This window comes from Mirounga leonina, unplaced genomic scaffold (assembly GCF_011800145.1).
Source record: "Mirounga leonina isolate KUSES-001 unplaced genomic scaffold, KU_Mleo_1.0 Mir_171, whole genome shotgun sequence".
NCBI classification, from domain to species: Eukaryota; Metazoa; Chordata; class Mammalia; order Carnivora; family Phocidae; genus Mirounga; species Mirounga leonina.
Window position 1 is genome coordinate 24,062,037 of NW_023270436.1, and position 19,755 is coordinate 24,081,791.

At 40.4% G+C, this 19,755-nt stretch overlaps 1 protein-coding gene across 6 annotated transcripts in view; it reads right to left on the reverse strand.

Moving 5' to 3' along the window:
- PRR14L (proline rich 14 like) overlaps positions 1 to 19,755 on the reverse strand; it is a 56,147-nt gene that overhangs the window by 27,429 nt on the left and 8,963 nt on the right. For all 6 annotated transcript variants that reach the window (XM_035017441.1, XM_035017444.1, XM_035017447.1 and 3 more), the window contains one exon: positions 6,268 to 6,340. In XM_035017441.1, the coding sequence (XP_034873332.1) occupies positions 6,268 to 6,340 (73 nt within the window). The remainder of the gene's footprint in view (positions 1 to 6,267; positions 6,341 to 19,755) is intronic.

Here is a 19,755-nt window from a genome sequence, read left to right on the forward strand (position 1 = left end):
ATCAGAGACCTAAATATAAGAGGTGAAACTATAAAACTCTTAGAAGAAAACACAAGAGTAAATCTGCATGATTTTGGTAATGATTTCTTAGCTAAGATACTGAAACACAGTGATAAAAAGACTGGTAAGTTGGACTTCATCAAAACTAAAATCTTGGGGCATCTGGGTGGCTCAGTCAGTTAAGCGTCCAGCTTTTTTAAGATTTTATTTATTTATTTGAGAGAGAGAGAGAGCAAGCATGGGCAGGGGGAGGAACAGAGGGAGAAACAGACTCCCTGCTGAGCAGGGAGCCTGATGCCGGGCTCGGTCCCAGGACCTGGAGACCATGACCTGAACCGAAGGCAGATGCTTAACTGAGCCACCCAGTCTTTAAGTGGAAACAACCCAAATGTCTATCAGATAAATGGATACAATGGAATATTATTCAGCCATAAACATGAAGCACTTATATATGCTAGATCATGGATGAACCTTAAAAATCTTTATGCCAAGTGAAAACAGTCATAAAATACCAGCCCCCATTTATATAAAATGTCCAGAATGGCAAATCTATACAGACAAGAGCAGATTAGTAGCTGGAAGAGGTTGGGGAGAAGGAAGAACAGAATGAACAATGAATGCTAATGGATACAAACAGGTTTCTTTAGGGAGTGATGAAAATTAAATTAGGGTTATGCCTGCGTTCTGTAAGTATAGAAGAAAACCACTGAAAAGTATACTTCAAATGCACGAACTTTATAGCGTGTAAATTATATCTCAATAAAATTGTTTTTTAAAAAGTGCTTACATTCCAATCATAATACAAGTAATACAAGAAAACTTAAAGACTTTTTTGGGGGGCGCCTGGGTGGCTCAGATGGTTAAGCGTCTGCCTTCGGCTCAGGTCATGATCTCAGGTCCTGGGATTGAGTCTCGCATCGGGCTCCCTGCTCCTTGGGAGCCTGTTTCTCCCTCTGCCTTTCTCTCTCGCTCTGTCTCTCATGAATAAAAAAAAAAAAAAAAAAACTTAAAAAAAAAAAAAAAGACTTTTTTTGGTGTTATTTCCATATAACTATAACTGGGGACAGACATGCTGGAGGTTGACAAGGATTCAATAGCATTTCTGTCAAAACCTTTTCCTGGATCAAAAAATTAAGTGGTTAGACTGCGGACACTAAATATGACATCCGTTTTGGCATATTCTACATCCCGTCCTCAGAAAGATGTGCAATGGGTTAGCAATATTGTAATGTCTTCTATAAAAGGAAGCTCTCCTGTGTGGAAGCTCTCCTGTGTGGAGGCTCACAAAGACTACCAAGAGGTAGGAAGACAGCAGACAACCCTACAAGCTATTGTCACCTCCTCAGCTTCTCTGACTACTGAACATCTGGCTTTCCAAATCTGGATACAACTCATGTACTACTGGTCCCAAAGGGTACAACCACTCTGGAAAACTGTTTGGTAGTTTCTTATAAAATAAACACACTTTCCAAATGATCCAGCAGTGTCATGCCTAACTATTCACCTAGGTGAAATGACAACTCATGTTCACACAAAACCTCGTACACAAGCATTCACTGCAGCTTTATTCATAATTGCCCAAACTGGAAACTCAACTTTCCCTCAATGGGAAATAGACAAGCTGTGATACAACCAGACAACAGGATACTCTTCAGCAAGAAGCAGCAATGAAGTACTGATACACACAGCTATATGGATTAATCTTAAATGCACGATGCTAAGTGAAAGAAGCCAGACTCAAAGGCTTCTCCTCTGGGGTGTCTGGGTGGCTCAGTTGTTAAGCGTCTGCCTTCCACCCAGGTCATGATCCCAGTGTCCTGGGACTGAGCCCCGCATCCGGCTCCCTGCTCAGCGGGAAGCCTGCTTCTCCCTCTCCCACTCCCCCTACTTGTGTTCCCTCTCTTGCTGTGTCTCTTTCTGTCAAATAAATAAATAAAATCTTTAAAAAAAAAAAAAAAGGCTTCTCTATGATTACATTTATGGGACATTTTGGAAAACGTAAAACTATAGGGACAGAAAAAAGATCAGTGGCTGCTAATGGCTGAGGCTGGCAAGAGGGATGCACTATAAAAGAAGCCTTGAGAAATCACTGGGGTGATGGAAATGTTCTATATCTTGATTGTGGTGATAACTGAACAAATGTGTTTGTCAAAACTCACAGGGTTGTACACACAAAAAAGGGTGAATTTTAGTGTAGGTTAAGTTACACCTTAATTTTTAAAAAAGATTTTATTTATTTACTTAACAGAGAGAGAGCGAGAGCACAAGCAGGGGGAACAGCAGAGGGAAAGGGAGAAGCAGGCTCCAGAGCCTGATGCGGGGCTTGATCCCAGAACCCTGGGATCATGACCTGAACTGAAGGCAGACACTTAACCGACTGATCCACCCAGGGGTCCCTATACCTTAATTTAAAGAAAGTAAAAAAAAAATTCAGTACCCAAAATGTCCACACTTCTTTCATGCTGTCTATTAAATGGGTGTGGTACTGGCTGATTTTTCAACTTTTCTCCCCCTAAAATGCAAATTATAGGAGGACAATGACATAAATAAGGAATATAAACAGGAAATATTCTTTCCCAATTATATGTATTAAAAAGAATCAATAAACTCCAAGAATCTAGACTCATGTAAAGCATAAGGAGTTTATCGATGGGGTTTCTTCCATCTACTTGTAATACTTATTTGTATGACAGACATAGAGGGCTTTAAAAGATTGTTTCAACTCTAATTCTTCTAAATAATTCAAACTATCTAGTTCCAAAAATTATATAAGGTATCTTTTCTCTCCTTGACTGCTTTCACCTCTGCATCAAAATGTATTCCCTCCAATTCTCTTCCAATTTCTTGTGACTCTCCTACTTCAGAGAATTCCCAAATAAGCCTTCGTGGAGATTGCTACTGTGAGAATTAAGTCACAACCTTCCCAAACCAAGCCAGTTACAGGGAACGCAGGAAAAAACAAAAAACAAAAAACCACAACAGAAACAAACAAAAAAACTTGATAATGTCAATTCTGTAAAATATTAAACAGAATTATGGTGAAAAAGCCACATTAGAAAAGCCACACTAGTAGAAGAGGAGAGGCAGCAGAGTGTCTGACAGGAGGACACCCTCCCTTTGTGAAATGGCCCCTCATCCAACACCCATCACAGCTCCCCCATGCCCACTTCTCATGGGCCTGCCCTACAGCAATCAAGAAATAAGGAATGATCTGCAAAATAGCATCCTACCAACTAAAGATGACTTTTGGTTAACACAAATGTCCTTTTAAAGCATTAAGCTTCTTCTAATTTCACCTAACTGAGCTACAGCAGACATGACTGTAAAGAACCTAAAAATTCTGAATATCACACTAACTTGGAAGTACTGTGAACAGGACATTTATTTAGAGAAGGAAGAACAATACACCAAGGGGAGAGTGTGGCAGCCTTAGGTTCACTTGCTGAACACCTCAGTGCAGGGGACCCAAATTCATTCCTCAGCAAATTTATAAATTATCACACAGTGCTGACCTTTGAGGTGCCCCCATTCAGAATAAGCAAAATGGAATATAAATAAAACTCTATAAGCGATTTGCACAGCATTCAACAGAGCAGAGATTTAAAACAAAAGTAGGAAGAGTATACTAGTTTTTATGAGGGAAATCTACATCTAAAATGTGTGGGACCAGGATCTGGAGCAGAGTGAAAATTCTGCAGCTGGGGCTCCCAGAGGGAGTGTACAACCAAGTTTCCAAGAAACATCATTTACTTCTCAATTCTGTAGGAAATGACAGGTTGCCAGATGCTTTACCTTAACCCCGACAAAGCGAGCTGAGATGCTGGCCACATTACAGGACAGCATGTGTATCTGTTTAACTGAAATCGGCAGCAGCTTGTGTGTTCATGTCTTTCACAGACCTGCCTTCATAGAACCTTCCTTTCTGCTTGCTATGATTGCTTGGGCAGAGGCTGTTCCCTCATGTGTAACAAAGGGACACCTTTGAAGGCTCTCTGGGGACTGAATGGAAGAACGTATCACAGTCAGGCACTAGGTCACTGCTGCTTAAAACTCTAGTAGAGCTGCTGTTTTCAAGTTCCTCCATCTAAAACTGAGAACCCTGCACACAGCTTTGGAGAAAGAAAAATAATTCATTTTCCCAATTTAAGTCATTAAAGAATGGTATTAGATCAGGAAGAAAAATGCCACAAAGTAGCTTATCTGAAGAACTCATCTTATCCATGTCCAATGTAGACCAGATTTTTAGGTGGACAGTAACCAGGTAAGTCTGAGAAGGCAGATTTCCTCATAGAAAATAACTGATTCTCCTGTTTTTGTTTTTATTTTTTTTTAAAGATTTTATTTTTTTTTAAGTAATCTCTACACCCAACGTGGGGCTCGAACCTGCAACCCCAAGATCAAGAGTTACATACTCTACTGACCGAGTCAGCCAGGCACCCTTTTTAAAAAAAAAATTTTTTTTTCTTTATTAAGTAATCTCTATGCCCAACATGGGGCTCAAATTCATGACTCCGAGATCAAGAGTTGCATGCTCTACCAACTGAGCCAGTCAGGCACCCCCTAATTCTCCTGTTTAAAGGTCAGTTTAGTTATTAAATGAAAGTGTAGTTCAACAAATAGACACTAAACTTGTGCTAAGATGTGGGTGAAAATATACCAAAAATATACCAAAGACTCGGGCGCCTGGGTGGCTCAGTCGTTAAGCGTCTGCCTTTGGCCCAGGTCATGATCCCAGGGTCCTGGGATCAAGCCCCGCATCGGGCTCCCTGCTCTGCAGGAAGCCTGCTTCTCCCTCTCCCACTCCCCCTGCTTGTGTTCCCTCTCTTGCTGTGTCTCTCTCTGTCAAACAAATAAAATCTTAAAAAAAAAATACATATATATATATACCAAAGACTCAATATAGCAATACTGGAGCCCTGCTGAAAAGATATTTGGGGCAGGGGTGGGGGGCTAAAATGGTCCCAAGTAAGGCCCTAGGAACTGGGTGAGACATGTACAAAAGGACATTTCTCATCCTCAGAGTTTTAATCTATACTGGACAGCAAAGCCTTTGAGCCACAGAAGAAATCTCCAGCAGCAGGAAGCAGGGTGATAAAGTGGGACAAGTACCCTTTCACATAAGGACAATTTGTGCTTCCTTTTCTGTCTGGGCTGCCAAGAAGCAGAGAGTCAAATCTGATGTTTTATCACGAAATGTTCATATAATTAAACATACTTGCTGTATTTTCCTTTTTTTGTGTTTTGATTATATTAATTGCATAATATATAGACACAGTCCTTTCTACAGTTACCTAAGATTATTTTCAGCCTGGGGAGAAAATCTTGGCTCAGCACTCTTTCTTTGGGTCTCAGCTTCCTCCTCAATCAATCAATCAATCAATCTATCTAAAGGTGATATCTCAGATGCCTATATCCACTCATTGTTTTGAGAAGCAAAACGAAGTAATGGAAATGAAACTGCTTTGACAGGTGACCTGGAGTGAACGCTTTCTCCCATCCCTGTCCAGGGGAACAGGAACAGGATGCACTCCACAGTGTTCAACTGGACTGGGTCAATTCCTCCCCATTCATGTTAACCTTTCCAAATAAGCAGTTTAGTTTTATAAAATCAAATAATTCACATCGATAGGGATTCATTATATAAAAGGGGAGGCTTTATATTCATTCATTACATAAAACTGGGTGGCTCAGTCGGTTAAGTGTCTGCCTTCAGTTCAGGTCATGATCCCAGGGTCCTGGGATCCAGCCCTGCATCAGGCTCCCTGCTCAGCGGATAGTCTGCTTCTCTGTCTGTTCCTCCCCCTCCCCATGTTTGCTTGCGTGCCCTCTCTCCCTCTCAAATAAAATTTTAAAAAAATAAAATAAAATAAAATAAATTAAAACAAAAGGGGCGCCTGGATGGTTCAGTTGTTGAGCGTCTGCCTTCGGCTCAGGTCATGATCCCAGGGTCCTGGGATCGAGCCCTGCATTGGGCTCCCTGCTCCATGGGAAGCCTGCTTCTCCCTCTCCCACTCCCCTTGCTTATGTTCCTGTCTCTCTCTGTCAAATAAATAAATTAAAAAAATTAAAACGAAAAACAAGAAAACCTAAGGCACTGCTCAATAATATTAGGTGTCTTCAAGTATGTCAATGGGCAAGATCAAGAATTTCTACAGTTAAGTCCATCTTGCAAGGCAGGGACCTGCATTCCTGATGCAAAAAAGAAACTGTGAACTAAAACAGTGTGTAATAAGTAGAAAAAGGAAAAGACTAGAGAAAAATAAATACCTTTGCTCCTCAGACAGTCTTCAGGGAAGCCCGTGCATAAACGTTCTTTGCTTGACTGCATCAGGAGGTCTTCCTGCGGGAAGAAAATCCAGTGGTCAGGGAGGATTCAGAGATGCCCGAACTCATGAATGCAAATTACCGTCTGAGAAACCTCTTTAGTAGGATTCCTGGAAATTTGATAGCAGTCACAAAGATTGGCAACTGAAGGAAGCCTCAAATTTAAAGAAATAAAATCAATAAAAATTACCACTTCCCTAGAATTTGAGCTTGAAAAGCCAAGTTTCCGGAGGTCTGGACAATAACAGAGGCTTAAAATGCTGACCCTATTAAATACCTTCTGAATCAAGAAACACATTGCTGCAACGTAACCTTAATTTCATCTGAAAGGAAAATATCACCAAACTGGAAGTATCTCAATCCTCAACCACTCTAGAGATCATGTATGCATTTTCTTCCCAAACTTCTTAGAAGGGCTATTTTTTCTTTTCATCTCCCTTCACTGGAGGGAGAGCATGCAAAGGAGAACACCATCAATGACAACCAGTTTTATCCTACAGAAGAAATTCAGAAAAATGGGAGGGGTCAGTGGCAGAATGTACACGTCATGGCAGCAAATGGCTTCAAGCCCTAGGAGGGAAGGTTTACTAGCTAGGAGACACTGATAGAACTAAGATCTCTATGCTAAGCTCTCCTTCTCAGTCACCTCTTTCCCCCTGCCCTAAGATTTAAGGTTTTTTTCACACTGATTTAATTGGTAAGTGCAAGATACTGACATGGTACACATCTAAATCTACAGATAGTAGTATCATTACTGTATCTTTAGATAATTTTTATAGCACTTCAAACAAACTCAAAGCTAGCAAAAGCCATTTGGACCCTAGGCAAAGTTCTGTGGTGGAAACAGAACCCAGAATGGGGAGGGAAGATAAAAGCAGTGGCAAGAAAAGATGGATACAGGCAGAAATAAAACATTATCATTTGAGGGGCGCCTAAGTGGCTCAGTTGGTTAAGCGGCTGCCTTCAGTTCAGGTCATGATCCCAGCCAGGGTCCTGGGATCAAGCCCCGCATCGGGCTCCCTGCTCAGCGGAGAGCCTGCTTCTCCCTCTCCCTCTGTCCGCTGCTCTGCCTACTTGTGCTCTCTCTCTATCTCTGTTAAATAAATAAATAAAAATCTTTAAAAACAAAACAAAACAAAAAAACATTATCATTTGAACTGAGAGCATGGACTGTCACATGTGAAGCAGGACTATTTTTTCATTCCCTTAGTGTGGAATACTTTTGCAAAGCATGAACTTAACAACAAGTATCTCCCAGATAATTTATGGTAACACCACCATGTTTGACAAAGAAGTATGAGTTCTAGCATGATGCCAGACCAAACTTATTTGTAAAGGAGGAGAAGAGAAAGCTCTTACTTACCATAAAAGGAATGATAGAATTAGAAAATCACCACTGGGTGACCATCACAGTAATAATGATCTCAACCAACAATCATCAATGGATGTTAAAACTAGTGGCTAAAAGTTTGAATGAGAAACAGAAATATTTACATAGTCTCAAAAGTATCTCTCCAGGAGATACTTAATAATTCCATAAGGGAGAATAGTAACTTCGCAGTGGAGAAAGCTGGCAGACCCCACCTGAACCAAGTATGGACTTCACCTCCCAGAAATGAAGCACCCCAAAGCCATGTGCCTCCTGAGAGGATAGACCAAGAAGAACCAGCATCACTTCTGTGGGATTCCTGCTGCCAAAATGCATAACCAGAATCTAATCATGAGAAAACACCAGACAAGTCCAAACTGAGGGAAATTCTACAAAATACATGGCCTGTATTCTTCAAAAGTGTCGAGGTCATGAGCTGAGGAACTGTTACATATTAAAGGAGATTAAAGAGACATGCCAATTGAATGCCACAAGTGATCCTAGATTTTTCCTAGACCAAAAAAACTATTTTCTTTTCTTTTGCTGCAAAAGACATCAGTATAACAATTGGCCAAATTTGAATATGGTCTGTGGATTAAATAAAAATACTTGGATCAGTGTTAATTGCTTGATTTTGATCAACTTACTGTGGTCATGTATCAGAATGTCTTTGTTTGCTAGGAAATATACACTGAAATATTTAGGCAACATGTCTGCAACTATACTCTCAAATTATTCAGGAAAAAAAAGCAAATGTGGTAAAATGTTAGCATGTGAGGAATTTGCATGAAAGGTATATGGGAATTCTTTGTACTATTTGTGCAACTTTTCTGTAAGTCTCAAATTATTTCAAAATAAGACGTTATGGAAACATCTTTATTTGTAGTTACATTTGATTCTTTCTCCAAAATGATACTTCTCTTGATGTTCCAGTTCTCAGGCTGAATGGGGTGTGACATTAGATGCTAGTTAGAATTATTTTTTCAGGTTAATACTCTATGGGAAAGGCAGAGTGCTGGAGTAAAAGATTATGGGATGAGGAGTCAGACAGGGCTCTGCTCCAACCTCAGGACTCCTATCTACTAGCTATATAGCACTAAGAACAAGCTTAAGTTGGCTATAGGAATAATGGGGACCACAGTAACACCTAGCAAGATACCCTATCAGCACTGGGTGTTCCATAAACAGAAGCTCTCATCATCCATTAGACCTTAGACACTTGTTATCCCTTTCTGTGAGAAAAGCCAAATAGAACTATCACCAATAGATCCTAGGATGTCATCTGGAGTGACTAAGCTTTTTTGGGCCTGCAAAGTAAGAGCTGAGCTCAGGTCAGCAACATACAAGTTCTATATAGTTCCTTCAGAATGAATTGTGATGAGCTTGTACAACCAACCATACTGACTCCTGCCCCTAGAGGGGCTGCTGGAATTTTAGTTTTGCTCCACCTGCTGCTCTAAGGTTCTTAGCTGGAGGACTCAAAATACCCTGGTGGAGTGCCAAGCCAACTGCTTCAGCCATGTCCCCTTCTTCTTGGTTAGTCACGATTTGTAATAGGGAAGAAGAGAAGCAGAAGCTAGGAGTAAGTGATTCCCCTCTCCCTCTGCCTTGCTGACTTCTCTTAAAAGGTTCTGAGTTAAGAACCCTCAGACGGCTGAAAGCCCTATAAAGTTCAAAGTCTTAAATATGATCAGAAATTGACTGGGTTGAAAAGAAAACAGACTGTCAGGCTGAGGTCAGATGCGAGGACCCCCCTGACCTGGCAACTACCACCACCACAGTGGTGGGTAATCTACATATCAGGTGGGAACTCTACCAAGTGTGGGCCTCAAGTGTGGATAAGAGAACAGAACAGCCCACCTACAAGCAGTGGACATGCAGCGTAATGATCCTGTCATTCCTCAAACCCCCTCAAGGTCAACTAATCATATAATAAACACTTGCAGAAATTTATCAATTTCCTTTTCTTGTAATATTTTATAGGCTAAATGTTCTAACTTTCAGGATTTTTAGAGGTAGAGTCCTAAACATTTTCTCTTCCACCTAGATTCTGCAAAATCTGTTTTGAATGAATCAACTTCCAAGATCTTCTTTCACCATCAAATGAGGTAACTGCTATAGTTTATAATACTCTATTAGCTGTATAAAGTAAGAAATGCCACAAAACAGTACAAATTCATTTTCAAATCAACAGCAAACAGATTCTCTGCCTTGCACATCCAATATACTATCCTGCCAAGTGCTTAGAATCAAAATTAACTTTTGATACTTCAAAGTGGTGGCAGATTTTAGAAAGGTCTTGAAAAACCATTCTTACTGTTCATCTGTAATCTATTTCCCATTAAAAGTTGTATGTCCTGGAAAAGATGCAATTCTCTGATTCATTTCTGTGAGACTAGTTTAGAGTAGGAGAACAACACAAATATCTAAAGGAAGGAAATGAATATACATCAGGCTCTTCAGCTTTTTACGCAGGGTAAGTTACAAGCTCCTCAAGGGCCTGATTTATCTCTGAGCTGTGAGTCCTGCTTGTAAGCAGACTCCACTGAACTCCTCCAAAACTTGAGCTTCCTGAGCTGGAGGCAGAAACAGATGAGTAAGAAGGGCAGTGACTGCCCCACCTTCAGATGGGACTGTCTATACACTGAAGTGTGCAATGATGGGGCAACAATATGCAGCAAATGAGATTCTTCCTACTATGTGGCATTTGTAGAAATAGCCATGATTATGTTCATAGTGAAGAATACTCTGAAAATAAAAGAAACTTTTGTATCTCTAAATGGATCTTTCAGTTTCCTACCCCTTGCATATTTAGAAAGGAACAGCTGTAGAACAGTAACTTTAAATCATCCTTACAGAGCTTAAAAAGGAATTTTCCTTCACGTATTTCAATTCAGGGAAACAACTGGTGACTTTAAGTAAAGCACTGATCACCTTAGCTGGGAAAGGCATTTGATAATAACCCCCCTCTCCCCAAAATGATTATCTGAGAACTGCTATAATAATTAGGAGAAAGTTCTTAGTCTCAGCAATACACCACTGGTGCTTTGGACAATTTTCTGTCACTTTTAACAACATGAGATGTTACAGGGCAAACCATCACTGTGTGGACAACAGTGCCCTGGCAGACCTGGAGAACAGGTTACGGCCACCGGTTTTACTACTAACAGCATGAAGTTCAGACTTTTTCCACCTTTAAATCACCGAATGTGAATTTTTTCCACCAAGATATCCTTTTAGGCAAATAGCAAGCTCCTGTATTCTACCACAAATTTCGTGTAGGATCACAGAGTCTTAAGGTAAGAAGTAAATAAGCTTAATGGGCATTTAGTTCAATGGGCTTTCATTTAAGTGAAGCCATACAAATTGCACAAGATTGGGTCTGATGAACACGCCATTAAAAAACAAATTTCTCCAAAAGCATAACATGGTTCGAGTGATCAACAGCCACTGTGCGTCCTCACTTGATGTCCCCTGTCCAGACAGCTTCAAATATCTGTCAAAAATGTATACTGACTCTTCATGTGTGCAGCTAACAAATAACGGACAATCAGAACTTTTTCTGTGTCTGTGTTGAGCACAAATAAAGTATCATATCCTGGAACCAAAGCTTTTATAACACATTCAACGCAGGCACATCAACCACTATGAGAGGTAAAAAAAAAAAAAAAAAAAAAGTAAAATATATAAAAACTTAAACACCCTGCAGCTTTTATCTAAGTACCAAGAAAAACAAAAGAACAAGCATATGTTGAAGGGGGAAAAAAGAAACAACCACTCACTGTATAGTTTTCAATGTTAAATCATCTATGTGGAATATCACATACCCATCTCTTTCTATCTTATTCTTAAATAATACCAATGTTGTCCACATCCTGGCTGGTAACCTCTGCGTACACCAGAGCTGTCGACCTTTGTCCTACAAGTGAGTTCAGAGCTGAATTCTTTCTTTCACCATTCAGTTTGACTCTTGCAGCTGTCCCCGCCACTGAGCCTGTTCTGATACTTTCCCCTCCTTCCTTTTTGCCTTTCTTCTCTCCTCCTCAATAACAGAGTAGTTTCCTGATCAAAGCACCAAACTATTAATTATAAGCTTTTATGCCTTTTTGACACAATCATAAGGCAGGAAAGAATTATTTTTTGCTGGTTCTCCTTTTCACGATTGAAGTATTTCAATGATTGAAGTATTTCATGGTTAGAATATTTTATTTTTTTAAGTGGATCTTTAAAAAAATGTTAAGTGCAGTCACAAAAGGACAAAGACCATATGATTCCACTTAGATGAGGTCCCTAGAGTAGACAGATTCATAGATAGAAAGGAGAATGATGGTAGCCAGGGACTGGGGGGAGGGTATAATGGGGAGTTAGTGTTTAATGGGTACAGAGTTTCAGATTGGGAAGATGAAAACAGTTCTGGAGATGGATGGTGTTGATGGTTATACAACAATGTGAATGTGCTTAATGCCACTGAACTGTACACTTACAAATGATTAAAATGGTAAATTTTATGTTATGTGCGTTTACCGCAATACAAAAAAGCAAAAAAAGAATTTAACACCAACATTTAAAAATAAGTTGCTTCAGGGGCGCCTGGGTGGCTCAGTTGTTAAGCGTCTGCCTTCAGCTCAGGTCATGATCCCAAGGTCCTGGGATTGAGCCCAGCATCGGGCTCCCTGCTGTGTGGAAAGCCTGCTTCTCCCTCTCCCACTCCCCCTGCTTGTGTTCCCTCTCTCGCTGTGTCTCTCTCTGTCAAATAAATAAATAAATAATCTTTGGGGAAAAAAAATAAGTCGGGCGCCTGGGTGGCTCAGTCGTTAAGCGTCTGCCTTCGGCTCAGGTCATGATCTCAGGGTCCTGGGATCGAGTCCCGCATTGGGCTCCCTGCTCGGCAGGGAGCCTGCTTCTCCCTCTCCCACTTCCCCTGCTTGTGTTCCCTCTCTCGCTGTCTCTCTCTGTCAAATAAATACATAAAATCTTTAAAAAAAAAAAAAAATAAAAAAAAATAAGTTGCTTCATAAAATAACACATTGTTTTTTTCTTTTAACAACAAAAACCTATAATGACTTTAAATGTGATTAAACAAGTGAATTTAAACCAGTTTAGGCTTCATCAGAAATCATGATACAGGAAAGTGCAAACTTCTAATTCTAAAAATGAGTACAGTCCTTCCCCTTGAACCGGGAAATTCACCAAGCAAACTGGACTCTGTTAAATTCATTCGATTCATACAATGCATGCCCTGGAAGCCTAGGTGTCTGTCTTTCACAATTACAGTAAGTTCTTACTGCTGGAGCCAGGTTCTGCTGAAGTCACTACTTTTCCTGTCGTGACGGATTTTGGTCCAGAGGGAACAGAGGAGTGGGTAAGTGGTAATCTTTGAGTACTCACTGTGCCGCAAACCCGAGGCAGTGCCCAACTGGGCCTCTTTGCTGGTTTGAGATGAGGAACAGCCGAAGGAAAAGAACTTTGTGGAATGCTGCTAAAGGCTATTAAAAATAAATCACAGAACCTTGGGATGGGAAAAGAACAGCTCTCAGGTTGCTTGTCCAAACTAGAACCCCCTCTGCTATATTCCGGACATTCAGTCATTCAGCCTCTTTATAAACATGACTTCCCCACACCTAACCCATTTCTAAACTGGCCTAGATGTGAAAAAGTACCTTTCCTATTGACTTAAACTCTGTCTCCCTCAAATAAGAAGGGTTTTTTTGGTTGTTTTTACTATTATTATATTTAAAAATTTCTAATGTTTTTAAACAATTGATTTAGAGGTAATTTTTCTCAGGTGTATTAAAAAATAGTTTGCAAATACCGTTCAAAAAATTTCTGTGGTCTTCATCAAGCTTTCCTTAATGTTACTATCTTACACATAACCACCATATAGTTATTAAGACCAGCAAACTGCTATTAATATAATATTAACTATAGAATTTACTCAACTCTTATTAATGGCTTCCCAAAGTCCTTTTTCAGGACCTGGATCCAATCCAGGCTCCCATGATGATTTAGTCATCATGTCTCCTTAAGTTCTCCCTTAAACTGAGGTAGTTCCTCAGATACTCATCTTTTGTGACTTTGACACTTTTGAAAACAAAGTCCCTCGATTTGGGTTTGATGTTTCATCAGATTATGGTTATGCATTTTGGCGGCAGGAATCTCACAGAAGTGATGTTGGTTCTCGGTGGATCCTCTCAAGAGGTACATGGCTTTGGGGGGGTCTCATTCCTGTGGAGGTGAACTTCCAACACTTGGTTCAGGTGGGGGTCTGTCAGGTTTCTCCACTGTGATTATCTTCTCCTTTGTAAACGTCGTAATGATTCTGTTAATATGTAACTACTAAGTATCTTATGGGGGAGATATTTGGAGACAGTGTAAATACTTGTTTCTCATTTAAACTTTTAGCCACTAGTTTTAACATCCATTGAGGATTCTTGCTTGAGATGACTATTACTGTAATGGTTGCCAGATGGAGATTTCTTGTCATGATTCCTTTTGTATTTATTAACTAGAATTCTTTAAGAACTTTTTTTTGCAAGTTATTTATTCAAGTATTTTATATCAGCATGGGCTCATGATACCTGCTTTATTCTATTAGTTATAATTCATTATTATCATTATTTAAGCTCAAATTGTCCCAGTCTTAGCCACTAGGAGTCCTTTCAAGTTGGCTCCTGTGTCCTTTTGTTAGGTCTCCTAATTTTCTAAGCATTAGCCATAGACTGTTCCAAACTCATCTTGTATTTTCTCTTGTGCCAGCCTCCAAAACATTTTCCCAAAAAGTCTTGGTTCCTTTAATTGGAAAATGTTATTTAGAAACCAAGAACTCACTGCTATGAGGTGTCACCCACGTCACATACCCACACAAATATAGTACATTTCTGTATCTACCTACATATATTGAAAACTGTATCTAGAACCCCTCCACTCCATCTAGACCCCACCTCACATACCCACACATGTATAGTATGCATTTCTCTATCTATCTACATATATTAAAAACTGGAAGTTCATACTGATAACTCCAATTCTAGTTCCACACCACAGGGTTCATTCTAGCCCTCAACCCACCCCTATCTGTAATTTCGTTCTATTAGTGAGAAGCCTGGCTCACTCTCATTATCCACAATATTTACCTATTTGCTCAATCCTAGAACACACATACAGTGGTTTAGGAATTGCTAAGTCACACCCCTGTGAAAAACAAATCTACTAAAATTTGGGGCACCTGGGTGGCTCAGTTAGTTAAGTGTCCAACTCTTGATTTCAGCTCAGGTCATGATCTCAGGTCAGGAGATCAAGCCCCACATCAGGCTCTGCCCTGGGCATGAAGCCTGCTTAAGATTCTCTCTTTCTCCCTCTCGCTCTGCACCAACCCCCTGCTTGCATGCTCTCTCTCTCTCAAAAAACGAAAAACAAAAATAATAATAATAATTTGGGGGGGTTATTGGATTTAGACTTAAAAGTATATAGTCAAAATACTCTTTCCCAAAGGTTCTTGGGTTACTTTTCTTCTTTATCTTCCCTCCCTTAGTGTGGTTTCATTATTTATTTGTAATACAGTTAAGAATCGTCTGTTAGAGTTTTTATTTAATTCTGGATTCCCCTCACATCCTGGTTGTCTAGTTAGTTATTCTTCAGGTACAGCCTCAGAACTATATAAAAAGATGTACTCAGAGAAGTGACACTTCCTTCTGTTCCTTCTGTCCCATTCCCGCACTCTCTACCCTGCTCCCAGTGGCTTCTTACAGGTAATCACACCCATTCATTTCTGGTTTGTCCTTCCTATGTGTACACGTGTGTGCTTTATACAAACAAGCAGATACTTGTATACTTGTCTCCCCTTCTTTCTTGAATGAAAGAGAGGATACAATAGATGTTTACTTGCCCTTTGCTCTTTTCATTTACCAGCATATCCCAGTTTGCAGAAAAGAGTTAACACAGCAGGCCTGTTATCCATAGAAAGGCCTGCTTGCAAGGGTTGCCTTCGCTCATCTGGGAACTTATATTTGGGAGAGTTTCCAACATTCCCTAATGATAAGAGTGGCTCGGTGCATCCATATGACAATGGGGTATATGTTGGAACACCTGCTTTCCTTCTGGAAATCTGGAATTTTGGTATGTGCCAGGCAGAAGATCCCTGTGTGACCAGCACCCAGTAAAAACCCTGGGTTCTAAAAAGCTTCCGTGGTAGGCCACATTTCACATGTGTTGTCACAGTTTGTTCCTGGAGAAGTATGTGTATGTATGTGACTACAGTGGGAGAGGACTCTTGGAAGGTGGCACCTGAGATCTTCTGGACTCTGCACCATTCTTCCCCTTTGCTGACTGCTTTATATCCTTTGTTAAAATTAATCTTAGCTACAAATATGACCATGTGCTGAGTCCTGTGAGTTCCAGGGAATCCCCAAACCTGTAGGTAGTCTTGGGGAGCCATGACACACCTGGAAATCACGCCATATCGGTACATGGAAATCCTCAATTCTTTATTACAGGTGCATAGTGTTCCATGTATAGATGTACCATACACTATGGTTTATTCAACCTTTCTCCTATATGTGGACATTTAGGTTGCTTCCAACATTTTGCAATGCTGCAAACAGTAACTTTGAGTATGTGTATTTCTATAATTTGGAGGTATATATTCAGGGTAGATTCCTAGAATTGAGAATGTTAGGTCAACAGGTCAGAGCATATGCTTTCTGGTTAGGTGCAGCCAAATTCCTCTTCTGAAAGGTGTTATCAGTATGCATTCCCACCAGCAACCTGTGAGAACACCTTTTTCCTCACAGCCTTGCCAAGCAGATATGTTGTTATAATTTTTCATTTTCTCCAGTCTAATAGGTAAAAAGTGGTATTTCAACTGTTTAAAATTACATTTCTCTAATTATAAGTGAGGTTGACCATCTCTTCATGTGTTTAAGAACAAGCACACGAACACACACACGTACACAAATGAATCATCTATTCAAGTCTTTCCTTCATTTTTCTATTGGGTTTTCCATTCCTCACTCTAAGAGTTCTTTATATATTAGTGGGGTGCTTGGCTGGCTTGGTCAATAGAGCATATGACTCTTGATCTCAGGGTTGTAAATTCGAACCGCACACTGGGCATAGCGATTACTTAAAAATAAAATCTTAAGGGGCGCCTGGGTGGCTCAGACATTAAGCGTCTGCCTTCAGCTCAGGTCACGATCCCAGGGTCCTGGGATCAAGCCCCGCATCGGGCTCCCTGCTCAGCAGGAAGCCTGCTTCTCCCTCTCCCACTCCCCCTGCTTGTGTTCCCTCTCTCGCTGTGTCTCTCTCTGTCAAATAAATAAATCTTAAAAAAAAAAAAAAAGAGTTCTTTATGGGGTGCCTGGGTGGTTCAGTTGGTTAAGTGTCTGCCTTTGGCTCAGGTCATGATCCCAGGGTCCTGGGATTGAGCCCCGCACTGGGCTCCCTGCTCAGCAGGGAGCCTGTTTCTTCCTCTCTCTCTCATATAAATAAAACCTTTTTTAAAAAAGAGAGAGTGCTTTATATATTAGAGAGATAAGTCCTTTATCTGTGATATATATTGCAAAATGTTCTCCTAATTCATCAATCGTGTTTAATTCATCAATTGTGTTTTGTCTGTTTGTGGTGTTTTCCCAATCTAGCAAGAATTCTTATATTGATGTCCAAGGATGTCCGGGCTCTGCAAACCTTCTGAAATAGTAGTCTGCTTTTCTGAGAGATCTGCAGCATTCATTCAGATTTTCAAAGGGTCCTGTGACCTGAGAATGACTGAGCTATCACTAAGTCTTTTACGGAGCCTGTGCCCAATAGAACCACTTCTGCTTGACAGCTTTCCTAATTCTTGAAGGCTTCTCTTGATTCTTCTTTCATAGGACACACCCAAGCAATTGGCCTCTAATGGTGTATTTTTAGATTTTGTCATTAGTGTGAATTCTTTATCATGAGTGCATTTCTGGTTTTCTATACTCTTCCTACACCTGATACATGTGACACCAGGCTCAGCATGGGGAGGAGAGGACAGGATCCACTTTGGCCAGTGACCCCAACCCTGACACATTCCTTGCTTTCCCTCTGTCCTCCCCACCACAGGGGCCTCTTGAGCTTATCTGAGTGCTGGGGTGGGGAGAGGGGCCTGTTAGTGTGATATTCTAACTATAGACTAACCAACACACAACAGACTATAACTGCTACTTCTCAGTCCAGGTAACACATTTCTGTTCATGTACATTTAAGAGCAAATTGGCTTTTCTTGGTGGCTATCCCACAAAGTTAATTCTAATTGACTAGCTAAAGCCTATAGCTCTTTTGTTTCTCCAAAAGTACTTCTACTTTTTTTTTCACTTATGAAGTTCACTTTTTGGAACCAAGTAAAAAAAATCTTACATTTGTATCTATTAAACTTCATTTTGCTTTACAAAACTCAAAATAGGGGGCGCCTGGGTGGCTCAGTCAGTTAAGTGGCTGCCTTCGGCTCAGGTCATGATCCCAGGGTCCTGGGATCGAGCCCCGCATATGGCTCCCTGCTCCGCGGGAAGCCTGCTTCTCCCTCTCCCACTCCCCCTGCTTGTGTTCCCTCTCTCGCTGTGTCTCTCTCTGTCAAATAAATAAAATCTTTAATTAAAAAAAAAACAAAAACCTCAAAATAGTCTTTATCTCTGGTGGAGCTGGGAGGAAGAAAGGGACAGTAATTTTCTAGATCTTAGGTTGGGAGGCATATATATATATATATGTACTGTATTCATTATGTACTTCATAATTTATGTATATGTACTTTTATTTTATACCAAATATTACATGAAGATTTAGGTAAATTACAGATAATTTTCATCTTGTTAGACCGAGCCCACCATATCAAGAAGTAAGAAATTTTTAGATCCTGAATCTGTTACCTCATTTATTTTATTTATTTATTTATTTATTTATTTATTTATTTATTTAAAGATTTTATTTATTTATTTGAGAGAGAGAGTGAGAGAGAGAAAGAGCACAAGAGGGGGGAGCGGGGGAGGGAGAAGCAGACTCCCTGCCGAGCAGGGAGCCCGATGCGGGACTCGATCCCGGGACTCCAGGATCATGACCTAAGCCGAAGGCAGTCGCCCAACCAACTGAGCCACCCAGGCGCCCCCCTCATTTATATTTTTAAGGGTAGGTTATCATAGCATAAAATCTGATATGTTACTTAATTACTGCTATCTAAAGATTCACCTATTCCTAACTACGGTCAATGTATGAAACCTATTAACAACAATCAATTTTGCCCTGTAACCTGTGTAAACAAATGACATATTTATATAGTGGGAAATGGAGCTTAGCCCAGAAAGCCCAGGGAATATGAATTTATTTGTGGGTCTAGAGCGGGGGTTGGCAAACTATAACCCATGGGCCAGCACCTGTGTTTATAAAAAAGGTTTACTGATATACAGCCACACTCATTCATTTATGTATTGTCTATGCCTGCTTTCATGCTACAAGGGCAGAGCTGAGTAGTTCTGACAGAGACCCTATGGCCTACAAAGTCTAAAATGGCCCTGTACAGAAAAAAGTTTGCTGAACCCTGGTCTAAGGCACCATCCAGAGGAGAAAGTAAGTTTTCTAGTGTACTTGGCAGGTATATTCCTTTAGGAGTCTAGGTTCCTCAGGCTATCACAGCTCACTGATCATTAGTTTTACCTACCTGAACCCTATTACTCTAATTTCACACTTACAGAGAGAGATTTCACTTTCCATGTAGGCTTGCCTACAGGGAGAAGACATACTGATCAGCCAGTGTGACCATTCCTACAAAGTAATGATTCCACTTTTCACTGTGAATTAAAGAACTGGCTTTCTGATTTAGTCTCTCATGAAGTAGATTAGCATGGGTCAGTCCTTTGGAGACGATAACCTCTGATATACCAAAAAATAAAAGTCAAGTTTCTGGACCTGCAAAGCTAAGGACCAGCTCCTGAAATATGGAGACCCCTCTAGGGTATCCATCCTATGAAGCCCTACCTGGGTCAGCAGAGTCCCTCAAGAGATATTTCTGTGACATATCCCTCCATCCTACTTGTGATGCTACCAAAACTTAA